This window comes from Chrysemys picta, chromosome 12 (genome assembly GCF_011386835.1).
Source record: "Chrysemys picta bellii isolate R12L10 chromosome 12, ASM1138683v2, whole genome shotgun sequence".
Taxonomy (NCBI): Eukaryota; Metazoa; Chordata; order Testudines; family Emydidae; genus Chrysemys; species Chrysemys picta.
The window spans coordinates 30893174-30909610 of NC_088802.1; the positions used below are offsets into that span (position 1 = coordinate 30893174).

The 16437-nt window shown below is 49.7% G+C and overlaps 1 protein-coding gene and 1 long non-coding RNA gene across 3 annotated transcripts in view; one reads left to right on the forward strand and one right to left on the reverse strand.

The window, feature by feature from the left end:
- Nucleotides 1–16437, forward strand: part of DHRS7C (dehydrogenase/reductase 7C) — a 37863-nt gene that overhangs the window by 8531 nt on the left and 12895 nt on the right. For both annotated transcript variants that reach the window (XM_065563298.1, XM_024101683.3), the window contains exon 5: nt 14422–14514. In XM_065563298.1, coding sequence (XP_065419370.1) covers nt 14422–14514 — 93 coding nt within the window. The remainder of the gene's footprint in view (nt 1–14421; nt 14515–16437) is intronic.
- Nucleotides 1743–10756, reverse strand: LOC135974762 (uncharacterized). Its single transcript, XR_010591844.1, has 3 exons — nt 10686–10756; nt 4940–5191; nt 1743–4253 (listed from the first exon to the last, which is right to left on the reverse strand). It is a non-coding gene; the product is annotated as an uncharacterized LOC135974762 (long non-coding RNA).

Sequence of the window (16437 nt, forward strand, 5' to 3'; positions counted from 1 at the left end):
GTTAAAGTTAAGCACATGTTTAAGTGTTTTAGTGGACTGGGGTGAGAGCACCATAAAGGATCGAGCCCTTAGAGCAGAGGGATTTTGTAAAGGTACCTCAGAGTGCCAGATATTTTGCTGCTTTCTGTTTCTCCCACCTTTCTCCTCCTTCCCTCCCTCATTCTTTGTCTGCTGTCCCAAGAGCAACCAAAGTATCATTCAGATGCTCTTGGTTCTATCCTGTTCCTCTTTCTCATCATCCCAGGCAAAGCATCTCGAGACTGCTATCAGCTCTATTGCAGGGAGGACACCTCTAGAACTGCCAGTCACTTGCTCACGTTCATTTTTAACTTTTTAACATTTTTCACTCTTAAGGAAAAAACAGTCTGGTTTTCCTCAGCCCAGCCATCAGACAATGTATACTTGAAAGTGTGTTCTCCAAAACACTAAGCTGTTGTATACGCCCCTGGGAAGGCTGCGAGCTGGAGTCAGGCTCTGGCAGAGGCTGCAGAAGGATCTCTCAATTGCCAGATCTCTTCATGTGAAAGAGATGGGAGGAAAATAGTGGGTCTCAAAATTACACTAAATAGAAAAGAAGATCCCAGCTACACCACAGCCATCAGTGCCAGGGGCAGAGGCTCAGGCAACCCAGCCATGGCAGAGAGCCATTGGAGTGGGGACTTGAACATGACCCTCCCAAGGGAGTGTTCGAACCACTGGACTATAGAGTCAACCTCTCACTTCCTTGCTGTCTATCTGACCCAATGAATATTGAATTATTTTATACAAAGTGGAACAGCTTAAACAGGAGAGATATGGATCTGGGTCCTAAACCCTACCCCTTTCTTCTACATTTCACTGAGGGCTAGCTTAACTAGCACCCTGCTCAGCTTGCTGGGTTCTAAGGATCCCTTTCTTAGGCACCTAACTCTCTCCATACAAGGCATAGGGAGCTTGGGCAACTAACTCAGGGCTGTGAATTCCACTGGGCACTAGAGTGCCTAGGATTTAGGCTTTGCAACACCTAAATCCCCTTTGTGAATCTAGTCCTTAGTTTCTGTGTACTTTGGTTCCCCATCGGTAAAAAAGGATACTAGCACTTTCCTACCTTGTGTGGGCATTGTGAGAATAAATATATTAAAAATTGTAAGTGTGACGGGATCCCCAGGTGCAGCCTGGGACTGTGGGACCGCTATGCCCCCTTAACTCTCTCCAACCTGGACTCTTTCTCACAATGCCTTGCTAGTGACCAGCAGCAACACCTCCAGGAGTTGCTATCACTCAGCACAACAGCATGTGGAGCCCCACACCCAGCTAGATTGCATGAATGCTCCCAGAGCCACTCATGAATCACACAGAGAAAGGCACCAGCCAAATCCCCCCAGCTCTCAGCACTTTACCCCAGGAATATACCATCTTGCACTGCTCAAGGTGGACAGTGCAAATTTATTAATTGGTTCACCACTTCATTGATGGAAAGTGGATATACCCCAGCCTTTGTAAACCTGAGCAGTTTTGCCACACACTTCATACAAACTAACTGGTAAAGATAAACAGTTAAACAAATTTATTGACTATAAAAGATAATTTTTAAGTGATATTAAATGATAGGCAAAAAGTCAGAGTTAGTTACCAAAATAAAATAAAATATAACCACGCAGACTTAAATTCTCAACCCTACTAGACTGGGCAACATCTAGATTAAGCAGTTTTTCTCACCCCACTGGATATTGCAGTCCTTAATATACAGGTTTGTCCCTTGAACCTGGGCCAATCTCCTCGTTTGGAGTCTTGTCTTCTTCTGAGTGTCTTTGTTGCTTGCAGCATAGGTGGGGGCAGAAGAAAGGCGAAGCATGGGCCTGCTCTGTTCTGTTTTATAGCCTCAGTCCCATGTGCTTACATTGCCACTCAGAGAGCGCTGAAGGGAAACCGCTGTTGTGTGTTCACACTGTCAGTTGCCTGTGCAATAGCATGTTCACACTTGTGGAACTTGCATCGATATTCAGAATAATGCACTCTGGGCAACTATCCCAGAAAGCATCTCTTCTTCTTTTGCCACTAAGAGTTGTGGGAAGGCAGAGGGGGTTGTGGGGCATCCTGGGTCCTGTCTCAATGCCCTGTGATGCATTGTTTCACATCCCAGCAATCCCTGTGCTTCCGTCCGCATTTGACGCCATCTTTCAACGGTTTTTGTACTGTGCACTCTGCCTCTTCGGGATGCAGGAATGGATCCCGCACTGTTGACCAATATGCTGCTTGCTCTGACTAACACGTCATGAGTGGCAGTGGAGTTATTCCTTAAACTACAAAGGCAAGAGGAGTGTGACATTGATCTCGCCACTCGTAGTAGCTACGACACAAGATTGCTTGTGGCATTCATGGAGGTGCTGACCACAGTGGAACACTGCTTTTGGGCTCGGGAAACAAGCACTGAGTAGTGGGATCACTTCGTCGTGCACATCTGGGATGATGAGCAGTGGCTGCAGAACTTTCGGATGAGGAAAGCCACATTCATGGGACTATGTGATGAGCTCGCCCCAGCCCTGCGGACATGAGAATGAGAGCTGCCCTGTCACTGGAGAAGTGTGTAGCAATTGCACAGTGGAAGCTAGCTACTCCAGACAGCTACTGATCAGTCACTAACCAGCCTGGAGTGGGAAAGTCGACTGTTGGACTCGTGTTGATGGAAGTGTGCAGGGCCATTAATCGGATCCTGCTCCGTAAGACCATGACTCTGCACAATGTGCGTGACATTGTGGATGGCTTTGCGCAAATGGGCTTCCCTAACTGCGGAGGGGCGATAGATGGTACGCATATTCCAATTCTGGCACTAAACCACCTAGCCACCAAGTACATTAATCAGAAGGGGTATTTCTCAATGGTTCTCCAGGCGCTTGTGGATCAACATCGGCGTTTCATGGACATTAACACAGGCTGGTCCGGAAAGGTGCATGACGCATGCATCTTTCGGAACACTGGCCTGTTCAGGAAGCTGCAAGCAGGGACTTTCTTCCCGGACCTGAAGATCACCGCAGGGGAAGTCGAAATGCCCATTGTGATCCTGGGAGACCCTGCCTACCCCTTAATGCCGGGTCTTATGAAGCCATACATGGGTAACCTTGACAGCAGCAAGGAGTGTGTCAACAACAGGCTGAGCAAGTGCAGAATGACTGTTGAGTGTGCTTTTAGCTGTTTGAAGGCCCACTGGCACTGCCTATATGGGAGGCTGGACCTGGCTGATGACAATATTCCTATGCTTATAGCCACATGCTGTATGCTCCATAATATTTGTGAAGGGAAGGGTGAAAGCTTCACTCAGGGCTGGACCGCTGAGGCTCAGCGCCTGGAGGTTGAATTTGAACAGCTAGAGACAAGGGCTATTAGAGGGGTGCAGCACAGGGCCATAAGGATCAGGAATGCCTTGAGGCACCAATTTGAAGCTGAAAGCCACTAATATTTGTTGCTATGCTCAGGAGCGCAGTGCTTGTAATGTTAGGAGGTGATTGGGATTGGGGTGGATGATGAACTGTGATGGTTTAATAAAATTGCCTGTTGCTTTTCAGGGCTCTGTTTGCTTTCAGTTAATGGAATAAAGATTGCTTTTAAACCAAAACAATTCTTTTATTAAAAAACAATAACTGGAGGAAATAGACAAACAAAAAACACATCAGCACTGTGGGGGATGGGGAAAGGGAGGGTCCCAGGAAGGGGTGGGGTCCTGGGACAGTTAAAGATTTGTGTATGTCCAGGTATCATATGCAACCTTGTCCTTTGGAGTACAGTGCAGTGGGTACTGTTCTTCAGCAGAGCTAAACTGCAGAGGGATGGGTGTTGAATGCAGTGGGTACTGGGAGTCCGCAGGGCTGGACTGTAACAAGGCAGGAGTGGAATGCAGCGGTTACAGACTGGAGTCAGGAGATTGACAAGAGTGTGTTGGTGGTGTCTGGGGGGTGCATGGGAAAGAGTTTTGCAACAGCGGCTGCAGGGGAGGGTGGGCGCAGAACTGTTTGATTTGCAGAGCTAGTAGCACCTTGAGTGTGTCTGCTTGGCCTTCATAACGTTTAAGAGCCGCTCCGTGGCTTCATTCTGGCGCGCCGTGTTCTCCTTTCGGTTCCTCTTCTCACTGTCCAACCACTCCTTCAATTCTTGTTTTTTGGTGGCAGAGTGCATCATGACATCACTTAGACAGTCCTCCTTTCTCAGCTGCTTTCTAATTCTGCACAGCCATTCAGCTGGTGATAACAAAGAGGGAGGCTGGACTCCCAAGGCCATATCTGTGAAGCCAAAATGCAACAGAAGCAGTATTGTTTGCAACACACAGACCACTGATTCAGTGATTTAAAACACAGCCACTATTCACATACCCGTCACTAACTGGCTGACCCCAGGCAAGCACATATGAGCCACATGACCCCCAAAATGGTGAGTTACCTCAGGGGCAGGGGAAATCACTCTTCTGAGATCCTGCTGTACACTGGGCACGTGGCTCTTGGGGAGAGCCAGCACTGTAGGGGGGGGGCTTATAATCATTACTGTGCCCACATTTTCCACAGGCTGTGTTCATTATGGAAGATATCTCGCTGCTGAGGGTGAGCAGGGAATCAAGGGAGGGTCTTCTCCAAGACTGCAGCTTCTGCCCTGGCCCTTATGCGGCTTGCCTGAGTGCAGCAATGGTCCCTCCCCAGTGACAGCAGAGTGGCATAGAAAAGTTACCCTTAATGGCGCAAGATACAAAGCAGCTCTGCCAAAGAACCAGATTGCAGGAGCAGATTGCTCAGTATCTCCATGAGAGTTTCCATGAGGTAGATTCCCGTGAAGTAGGGAGTCAATCAATACCCTGTTCCACCGCTCAGACAAGGCATGTGGTGGTACACGCATCACACAGACACAAGCCTGCTTTCTGCAACCCTCCTGCCCCCAACAACTCGCTTCAGTGATTTCCAAAATCAAAGCCACTTACCAGGATCCTCCTCTCCTGTTTGCACTTCACCAAGCTCCGACCACTGTGACTGGCTAGCCTCCTCTGGGGTAGAGATGAGCTCCTGGCTGCATGCATCTCTGACCTCTGAGTCATCCTCCGCTTCTGGGTCCGCCTCCCCGTCCACATCCTCATCCAAGATTTCCTCCTCCTGGCTCGGTCCACTCGACTGGCACGCAAGCCACCAAATGTTCGCAGTGGAGGTGGGGTCACCACCAGTGGCGTAGCCAGCTTCTAAGAGGAGGGGGAGCAAACATAAAAAAGGTGCCCCCCTTTGGCTCCTCCTCTGGCCACGCCCCCCTTGGCTCCCCCAGCCCTGCCGTGCCACCCCCGCGGCTCCCCCCCGCTCCTCCGGCCATGGCTGCCGGCTGCCATGCTGCGCCCCCCGGCTCCTCCAGCCGCGCCCACCGTCCCCCCATGGCTGCCGACCACCAGCCTGTGCCCCCCCCCCACACCCCCTCCGCTCCTCTGGCCACGGCAGCCGGCTGCGCTGTGGGCCGCATGCTGCGCTCCAGGCTGGAGCATCTGTTGGCTTTGTGGTGTGAGCAGCAGAACAGCGCAAGGGTCTCATCAGTAGCTAGTACAGATGCCTGCCTGGTGAGGCTTGCGCACATGCTCAGAGTCCATCTAATCCCAAGATCTGGGGTAGGGACAGAATTTCCCCCCAGGTCAGCTTGGCAGTGTAATGGTTATGTTAAGCTGCGCCCCCCCCACGCTCCTCCGGCCACGCGCCCACCGCCCCCCCGTGGCTGCTGGCTGCTCTGAGGGTGGCCAGCCTGCGTGTCCCCCCCGCCCCTCGCTCCTCCAGCCGTGTGCCTGCCGCCCCCCCATGGCTGCCGGCCACATGCTGCTGGCGGCCAGCTAGCCAGCCTGAGCCCCCCCTCGCTCCTCCGGACGCCTTTGGAAAGGCGCAGCTTTTGGCAAATTTGCTGAGGGGAAGCAGCCGCTGCACCCTGCTAGCTACGCTACTGGTCACCACCAACTATCGTGTCCAGTTCTTTGTGGAACCAGCAGTTCATGGGCAAAGCACTGGAGCGGCAGTTTGCCTCCCATGCCTTGTGGTAGGCGTTCTGCAGCTCCTTCACTTTGACCCTGCACTGCAGTGTGTCCCGGTCATGGCCCCTTTCTGTCATGCAACATGAAATCTGTTTGTAGGTATCATAATTCCTACTGCTGGAGTGCAGCTGAGACTGGACAGCCTTCTCTTCCCAAATACTGATGAGGTCCAGTAGCTCGGCATTGCTCCAAATGGGGGATTGCCTGGTGCATGGAGCAGGCATGTCACCTGGAAAGATGTGCTGAGACCACTGAGCAAACAGGAAGGGGACTTTCAAAATTCCCAAGGAATTTAAGGGGTGGGGCTCACGGTTGGTCACCTGAGGGCAGGGCTGTAGAGTTCAAACCAATGATCAGAGAGGCGAGAACAGGAATTGTGGGTTACCTCCCAGAGGCCAATTGCAGTGTTGTAATCGACCAGGGTGTCTATACTGGCACCGCGGTGCTGTAGCCCTGGTGCAGAAAGCTGAACCCTTCTCGTTGGGATGGCTTTTTTACAGCACTGCAACTGTGCAGTTTCTGCACACTAAGTGGCTTGGCAGTGTGTACACCTCAGGAGTTACAGCACAGAAAGCTGCTTTACTGTACAGAAACTTGCCAGTGTAGACAAGGCCTGAGTCTCCAGGCAAGGTTGATCAATTCCCCTGGTGTGGCCTCATGCAGGTGAGTCACTGAATTGTAGCTCCCTTTCTGGACAATGGCTGTTGATGGGTTGTTTCACACCCCACCCGGGCGTGGGTTACTTTCCTTGCTGTTGCCTCTGGGGAGCTAATATCTGGCTGATTCCCCAATTTACAGCATGTTTTAGTGACAACCATACAACAAAATTCTCATAACTTCATATTCATTAATGATATACATATATGGATAGAAAAATGACTTTCAGCAGATCATAACCTTTCCCCTGATCCGTTACAAGGCATGCTTTATATATAATATCACAATTATATAAAAATGAGGAATATGGGGGTTCCAGGATGCTCCCCCAAGGTATAGAATGTCTCAGTGAGGTGCACAGTAACTATGATAATGGAGGCCAGATAAGAACCTAAGACAGATAAATATCCTACATCTGAAATTCTGTAAACAAATACGTCAAGTGTACAGGAATTCCACCAATGATTGATGCTAATCAACATACAGAAAAGAACATACAAATTCTGGCGCTATCTCATCCTAAGCAGCAAGTGATCCTGTGATATCCTGTCCCTTTAAATGTTCAGGGGCTCTGTGCTCCCCCCTCCACAGGGCAAAAACTCACTTTAGTGTTAGTTTCTTATACCCATGACCGTCTCTACCTCCCGTATGGGTGATAGACCCTCACCGCTTATCGACTGTTTCCTGATCCCGCCCACCGGTTACCCACCCCTCATGGGGGATATTGCAGTCTGTATATACTATGTGTGCTGCCCAGCCCCAAAACACCAACATACCCCTATACTCTGTATGTTACCCCCAATGATCAATAACTAACGCTTCAAATTTTCTGTATCGTTTATTTTTTCTAAATATTCTTTAGTTTCAATTTTGCAGCCAGAACCATAAAGCCAGCACAGCCCACAGCTGTGCGTCCATCAGCTCCCCCTGCATCTGACTGTCTATTTCCTTCTCTGCTGGATCTAGAAATAGAACATTGGCAAGTAGTAGGGTTGCCAACTTTCTACTTGCACAAAACCCTTGCCCCATCCCTACTCCGCCCCTCCTCTGAGGCCCTGCCCATTCTCTGAGGCCCTGGTCCCACTCACTCCATCCCCCCTCCCTATGTCATTTGCTCTCACTCACTCGCTCATTTTCAGTGGGCTGGCTCAGGGGGTTGGGGTGTGGGTTCTGGGGTGGGGCCAGAAATGAGGGGTTCAGGGTGCAGGAGGGGGCTCTGGTCTGGGGTAGGGAGTTGGAGTGTGGAGTGGTGAGGGCTCTGGCTGGGAGTGCGGGCTCTGGTGTGGGGTCAGGGATGAGGGATTTGGGGTGCAGGAGGGTACTGTGGGCTTGGGCAGGGGGTTGGGGCTGGGATGTGTGTAAGGGCTCAGGCTGGGGGTGCAGACTCTGGGGTGGGGTTGGGGATGAAGGGTTTGGGGTGCAGGAGGGTGCTCCAGGCTGGGACCAAGGAGTTTGGTGGGTGGGAGGGAGATCAGGGCTGGAACAGGGGGTTTGGGTGCGTGGGGGGGGGGGTGAGGACTCCAGCTGGGGGTTTGGGCTGGTGATGTGAGGTTTGGGGTGAAGGAGGGTGCTCCGGGCTAGGATCGAGGGGTTCGGAGGGCGGAAGGGGGCTCCTAGCTGGGTCAGGGGGTTGGGGCACAGCTGCCAACTTTCAGGCGGCAAATAAACACCCAGATTTTCACAATAAGCCAAAAACCAAGCTAATCCCATTTCAAAACAAGCCAATCTCTAAGAACCCCAACACTCTATGTGACTAGATCCCCCTGGTGCTCAGTCTGGGACTGTGGTGGGCCCGCTGTGCACCCCGACTCTCTCCTCCTCTAGCCCCTGCTTGTACCTTGCCCCTGCTTGCTGGGAGCCGATCAAAAAAAAGAAGCAATGAGCTACAAGCCAAACAAGGAACAAGTTACAATCCAAAAACTAGCCAACAAGCAACTCACAAGCCAATTAAGCCAAAAACAAGCCCAATTTCTGCGTTTTTTTCACTGGTTTGGCATGTCTGGCTTGGGGTGCAGGAGGAGGTAAGAGGTGCAGGCTCCGGGCAGCGCTTACCTCCGGGCTCCTACATGGAGGAGTGGCCAGACGGCTATGCGTGCTGCCCCGTCCGCAGGTGCTGCCCTGCAGCTCCCATTGGCCGTGGTTCCCAAAAAATGGGAGCTGCAGAGCCGAGCCAGCACTTGGGGTGGGGGCAGCGTGTGGAGCCCCCTGGCTTCCCCTACACATAGGAGCCAGATGGGGGACATGCTGCTGCTTCTGGGAGTTGGGCAGAGCCATGGCAGGCAGGCAGCCTGCCTTAGCCCCGCTGCACCGCCGATTGGACTTTTAACGGCCTGGTCAGCAGTGCTGACCGGAACAGCCAGGATCCCTTTTCAACCAGGTGTTCTGGTTGAAAACTGGACACCTGGCAACCATAGCAACTAGGAATTTATATCCCAATTGTGTTCAGTGCTGCTTCTGCCTGACCTGATACTATAAAAAAAAGGGGTTAAGTTCACCTAGAGGCACACATCTACCAATGTGATATATGCCATCATGTGCCAGCAATGCCCCTCTGCCATGTACATTGGCCAAACCGGACAGTCTCTACGCAAAAGAATTAATGGACACAAATCTGACATCAGGAATCAAAATACTCAAAAACCAGTGGGAGAACACTTTAACCTGTCTGGTCATTCAGTGACAGACCTGCGGGTGGCTATATTACAACAGAAAAAGCTCAAAAACAGACTCCAACGACAGACTGCTGAGCTAGAATTGATATGCAAACTAGACACAATCAACTCCGGTTTGAATAAGCACTGGGAATGGCTGAGCCATTACAAACATTGATTCTATCTCCCCTTGTAAGTATGCTCACACTTCTTATCAAACTGTCTGTACTGGGCTATCTTGATTATCACTTCAAAAGTTTTTTTTTCTCTTAATTAATTGGCCTCTCAGAGTTGGTAAGACAACTCCCACCTGTTTATGCTCTCTGTATGTGTGTATATATATCTCCTCAATATATGTTCCATTCTATATGCATCCGAAGAAGTGGGCTGTAGTCCACGAAAGCTTATGCTCTAATAAATTTGTTAGTCTCTAAGGTGCCACAAGTACTCCTGTTCTTCTTTTTGCGGATACAGACTAACACGGCTGCTACTCTGAAACCTGTCATAGAGGCATAAGGTGACAGACTGCTGTTTTTGCTCCTGGACAGCATGAACCAGCCAGCCAGGGGGGGAAAGTAGGAAAATCAAGATCGAACATAACATAAAAGTACTACTAGGGTTACCACACGTCCGGATTTTCCCGGACATGTCTGGCTTTTTGGTCCTCAAATCCCCGTCCGGGAGGAAATTCCAAAAAGCCAGGCATGTCCGGGAAAATAGGGAGGGGTCGTGGGGCTTGGATCCGGGTTGGAGCCACTGGGGCCGGCGGTGCTTGGCCGCCGGCCGGCGCCGCTCGGCCAGGGCCGGGCAGGAGCTGCTCGGCCGGAACCGGGGCCCGAGCCGGGTCAGAGCCGCTGGGACCGGGGCTGGGGGTGCTCGGCCGGCGCCGCTCGCCCAGGGCCGGGGTTGGGCCAGAGCCGCTCGGCCAGAACCGGGATTGGGGGTGCTCGGCCGGTGCCGGTGCCCCGGGGCCCAAGCCAAGCTGGAGTCGCCAGGCTGGGGCCGGGGCAGGCCGGAGCCGCTCGGCCGGAACCGGGGCCCGAGCCGGGTCAGAGCCGCTGGGACCAGGGCTGGGGATGCTCAGCTGGCACCACTCGGCCAGGGCCAGGCCAGAGCCGCTCGACCAGAACCGGGATTGGGGGTGCTCGGCCGCTCAGCTGGCGCCGGAGCCCTGGGGCCCGAGCCGAGCTGGAGTCGCCGGGCTGGGGCTGGGGCCGGGGCAGGCCGGAGCCGCTCGGCCGGAACCAGGGCCCGCGCCCCAGGGCCTGAGCCAAGCCGGGCTGGAGACACCGGGGCCAGAGCCGCTCGGCCAGGGGGGCCAGACTGGGCCGCGCCTCCTCCCCACCACCCCAGCCCCAGCTTACCTGCTGCCTGCCTGTTTCAGGCTTCCCACAAACATTTCATTCGTGGGAAGCAGGGGAGGGGGAGGAGCAGGGGGGAGGAGCGTTCAGGGGAGGGGGCGGAGTTGGGACGGGGACTTTGGGGAAGGGGCGGAGTTGGGGTGGGGGCGGGGAAGGGGCAGAGTTGGGACAGGGCCGGGGTCCCATGGAGTGTCCTCTTTTTGTTTTTTTAAAATATGGTAACCCTAGTACTACAGTTACTGCTGGGACTGTTCAAACAAGATAGCTAAGTGGAAGCAAGCAGCCATCTTGACTGACCTCATGCAAGCAGGCAAACAGCTTAGCTTGCACTGAGGGTCTATAGCCAGCAGAGGGAGCCCAAGTATAGCCAAAGGAGCATGCAAGCACACAGCCAATAGAGGGTGATCCAGCTCACACAGTTCAGGGGAAAAAAATCCCTATGGAAAAGGGGTGAAGTCCAACAAGGGAACAGAGAAATGGCACCTTTTGTGGGCAATGTTAGTGAGTTTGATGAAAACTTCAAATTATGGGTGGTATAACTTGAAATTTTTGAGCAATCTGTAACCTGCAACTCCATTCCAGAAGGACAGAGTTTCAACCTGGCTGACAGTGACAAGTCCAAAGGCATACGAACTGCTGCATGACCTATAATCTCCAGCTGTACCTGGAACTGCCACGGACACTGCAATTACTCCAGCAACACAGGAACATTTTTGTCCTACCCCGTTGATGATAGCAGGATGATATCAGTTCCATCAGCAACATGAGGGAAGTGGGGAATGAGTAGCACAGTTTGTTGCTGCTTCAAGGAAGTTATCAGAGCATTGTCAGTTTGGACAAACATTAACTGATGCCCTGTGTGACCAATTAGTCTCTGGATTATACAATGACTAGGTCCGGAGAAAGGTACTGATTTTATCAATGTTTATGTTCAAGAAGGCCATGTGAACTAGAAGTTGCAGTGAAGAGCTCAGAGAAGGTGTGTGAACCGAGTTTTCCTCCTGCATCGGTGCAACAGAAAACCAAAGGAACACAAAGAATTTCTGTGAGGGCCATTATGCACAAACTACACACTCTAAGAAGGATTGCTGGGCACCTCAGGTTATTGGCAGAAAGTGCCAGAAGAAGAAACACCTCACTGCGACCTGTCAAACAATTCAGCGACCAGCAACACAGAGTAACTGAACATCAAAGAAGACACCTTTGAAGACTGAACCTAAGAAAGGATTGAAATCAGGAATTCATCATGTGGAAAAAGACAAGAGCTGTAGTGACATTGACCAAGACCTAGCACTGCATGTGTTATCAGAAGCTGGATTTTGAGATGGTATCTAGGTTACACCCTTGATCGAAGGAGTTCCTACAAGAATGGAGCTTGATACTGGAGCTGCTGTTTCACTGATTTCTGCCTATCACCAGACTTTGTCACAAGTTCCCCTGGAAGAAACCTCTGCAGTTTTGAGGATTTATACTGGAGAAAATTTAGTCCTAGAAGGAATACTCCAGGCAAAAATCCAGCTAGATGGACAATCAGTCATTTACCCTTGTATATGATTGAAGGGAAGTGTCCACCATAATCTGGCAGACCTTGGCTTGTGATGCTCAAGGTGAATTGGACCGAGATCAAGGTGATCACAGAAGCACCTCAAAATCTTCAAGAAATACTGGACAGACATTCCAAAAATTTTAAAAAAGAACCTGGGCAGATGAGCAGAAGGTCACGGAAGCTCACTGCTAAATCTGACACTCAGTTGAAATATTGCAAGCCCAGAGTTGTGCCTTATGCTCTAAAGCCTCTGGAGGAAGCTGATTTAGACCGTTCAGTGAACACTGGAATCTTGTCACTGGTTTCACACAGTGAGTGGGCTATACCCATCATACCAATGATCAAGAAGGATTTTTATTACGAATATTTGCATTGTAAAAAGATAAACAAAAGAAACAGTATTTCAATTCACCTCATACAAGTACTGTAATGCAATCTCTTTATCATTAAAGTTTAACTTAGAAATGTAGAATTATTTATTATTTATTTATTTATTACATAACTCCCTTCAGCTGAGTGAGCCCTTGCTTGCAAAGGAGGGTGGATTTTACCTCAGAGGGTTGACATGCGGCAGGGGCAGAGAGGCTGGTGCAGGGAGACTGAGCTTGCCAGGCCCCTGTTCTCCTTGGCAGTGTTTCTCAAATTTTGTGTGCTGGCGACCTCGTTTGGATTTAAAAAAAAGTGATGCCCCCCTATAAAAAATTGTGGACCCTCCCATTTTCAGCCGCAGGGTGTTAGGGGGCTTAGGGAGGGGGCTTCAGCCCCACTGGGTGCAGGGCTCAGGGTTTCAGTCCTGCTGAAGGCAGAGGGCTCCAGGCTTCAGCCCCACTTGAGGCTTAGGGCTCTGGGCTTCATCCTGGCTCAGGGCTTCAGCCTACTCGGTATGCAGGGCTCCAGGCATCAGCCTGGCTTGAGGCTCAGGGCTTCAGCCCTGCTCGGGCTCCAGGGTCCAGGCTCAGCTCCTCTGAGGGTGTGGGGCTCGGGGCTTCAGCCCCCCCCCCCCACCTCTGGATGGCCAGGCTGGGGCTTCTATCACCCCGCTACCCACAGAGCTCAAGGCTGGGGCTTCAGCCTCCTGCACCGCCTGAGGAGCTGTGGGCTGCAGCTTCAACCCCTTCCCCCTGCCTCCAACACCTCCCTCGCCACCCAGAGGTATGTGATTAATACATTAAAAATTAACATGTTAATTTTGTTTTCAGTTAATTGCAGGCATTAACTGTGATTAATTGACAGCCCTAATTACAACCCATACTTGATGGGGACCACATCCTGAATTAATCCTTCCTTAACCCCCTTTTCTGGCCTTCAAAAAACCGCCCAACCTCTCCAAGCTCATCATCAGAAGCCAGTCCCCACAGACCAGGAAATACCAACTCAAAGTGGCACCAGACCTTGCCAGAACAACAGATGCAAAATGTGTAGACATATCTCCATTGTTACAATGATCAACACCCTCCACAACACACCTTTCAAGATCTTTGAGTCCTACACATGCCTATCACAACATGTGGTGTACCTCATGCAGTGAACTAGATGCCCCAATAACAACTATGTGGGTGAAATTAGATAATCACTATGTTCTCAAATGAACTCTCACAGAAAAAAAATAATAAAAGATTAAAACACCCTACCACCCATGGGCAAATACTTTTCACAAAACGATAACTCCATATCTGATCCCTCAGTCCTCATCCTGAAAGGAAACCTTCACAACACCTTCAAAAGATGAGCCTGAGAGATTAAATTCATAACTTTGCTAGACACTAAAAATCATGGACTGAATAGAGACACTAAATGTATGGCTTATTTTTATTAGAACAATCTATAACCAACTAATCCCCCTCCCCAGCCTTTCTAATCTCTCCCTCCCTCCCCGCCATGACTGGAGGGATGTTAACTGGCCACTTTCCCTTGAATGGTACCTTGAAATATGTGTTAACTATTTGTGCTAAACAATCTGCTCCAGGTTGTTTTTAGCTGTGACATTCTGAGTACATTTCCCAGACCTGAAGAGCTCTGTGTAAAGCTTGAAAGCTTGCCTCCTTCAGCAGCTGAAGTTGGTCAAATAAAATATATTACCTGTCTCTCTAATATCCTGGGACCAACAGGGCTACAACAGAATTTCTGTATCTCTGCTTAGTTCAGATTCATTTTTTTTTCACTTTTTCCTTCTTGTTGTTTTTGTTTTTTCAGCCCTTCTTCCCAACATGATCTCAAGAAGAACTGGCCAAGTTGTCCTAGTAAATAATATCCAAGGAAAATTAGGAGTCCCATTTCGTGCTGCTTGTAAGTCATTACAAGACAAAATTTACATTGTAAAGTGTGAACTATACCTATGACATGAAGATTATGATATTAGCTCATTAAATATGCTAATTTGGAGTAGGGTTCAGCAAATCATCTCTATGACTTCTGGGGTGAATAAATTGCAAAGTGGCTAGTGTGGTATTGGGCTTTATTTATTTTTTAAATTTGTCATTATGTTCTATGCAGTTGTTAATATAGTTTTTTTAATTCACAACAACGATGGCCATGGACAACTGGGAAATATCAAATCAGGCTCAGATCCTGCAGTGGGTGGGCACGGAAATTAATGAGGCTTCCCATGGGTGCACATGCCTGCATCAGATTGCAGGACAGGGGCTGATGGCCCCACTAGTGTTATTGATGGGGTACATAAAAATACCCCAGAATCTATATGCTTCTGGAAATAACAGCAATGTATAGATCTGAGATAATAATACAACATTTACCAGAACCACATTTTAGTTACATACTTATTACATACATTTCAAGATTAATTCTTACGAGGCAGTGAGGGAACAGAGGTAATGGGCTAGATCCCCAGCTGGTATAAATTGGCATAGTTCCACGGAAGCCAATAGAGCTACACTGATTTACACCTACTGAAGATCTGGCCCACTGTTTGGGAGGACTGTTGCCAGAAATTAGTTATAAGTCTTCTAAACCAGCTTTTCATAATTCTCCTCTTTCCTTCCAATAAATAATTATCCTCCACATTTGCTACTCAAATATATTTTACAAAAATCACTTGCATTATATTAGCCATATATTTCTTCAGAATCTAGTGGATCCAAGCGTATCTTGCAGGGTGCAATGTTTATAGCTCAGGTATGACTGACAGATTAAGATACTCAAACCTTTGGTGACTGCTTTACTGTCTACCCTAGTGTGGTGTGGCAGGTAGGAAGCCTGGACAAGTATCAGGTTAAAATAATGTTAACTCTTTAGTAATCTGAACACAGGGTTGGACCCTAAGTACTTGTACCTGGGAAAGATAAGGACAGGAACCAGAAGAGGAAAGGGTCACAAAAGCCAAGAGCAAACAAGGTGTGAAGAAGGAGAGTGTGATCAGCAGTGTGGAATGCAGCTGAGAGGTCAGCAAGGATGAGGAATGAAGAGATGCCCTGGAAGTTCCCCAGGAAGCTGTTCTCAGAAACTTAGGCAAGAGCAGTTTAAGGGGAGTGGAGAGGGCTGAAGCCAGACTGGTGTTATCCTGGCTAGAGTTAGAGGACAGGAACTGCAAGAGACACATTCAAAGAGTCTGGAAGTGAAGGCTAAACTGGTGAGGGGGCAGCAGATAGAGAGGTGGGTGTTGGTGGTGTTGAAGTGATGTTTTTGATGTGGGAAGACCAGATCATGGTGATATTGTGTGGAAGAGGAACTGAGAAGTTACTACCTAGTACCTGAGTAGTTAAGGAGGAGTATCAGGTGCTATACTGTTTGAGGAGTCTGATCTCTCTATGATCTTCATCTGTGCCTGCCTCCTCACTCTATGAGCGCTTCCTTTCAGCTGCCAAGAAGTAGACAAGGTCATCACCTCTCTGAGGCCTGCTCTACACCTAAAAGGTAGATTGATTTAGCAGCAGTACTCAGAACTCTGAATTTGTCACACTCCTGAGAGAAGTAGTTAAGCTTATCTAACCCCCAGTGTAGACACTGCTTGGTCGACAGAAGAATTCCTTCATTGACCCAGCTACCACCTCTAAAGGGGTGGATTTACTACAGCAATGGAAAATCCCCTTCCTTCACTGTAGCAAGTGTCTACTCCACAGTGCAACAGTAGAGTAGTTGCAGCTGTGTTTGTAGCATAGACATGCCTTGAGTATTAGAACCATAAGTGAGAAGGTATTTGCAGTGCTTATGAATTTCCAGGTGTCCCATGTAGTGCATTAAACCCCCCTGCCA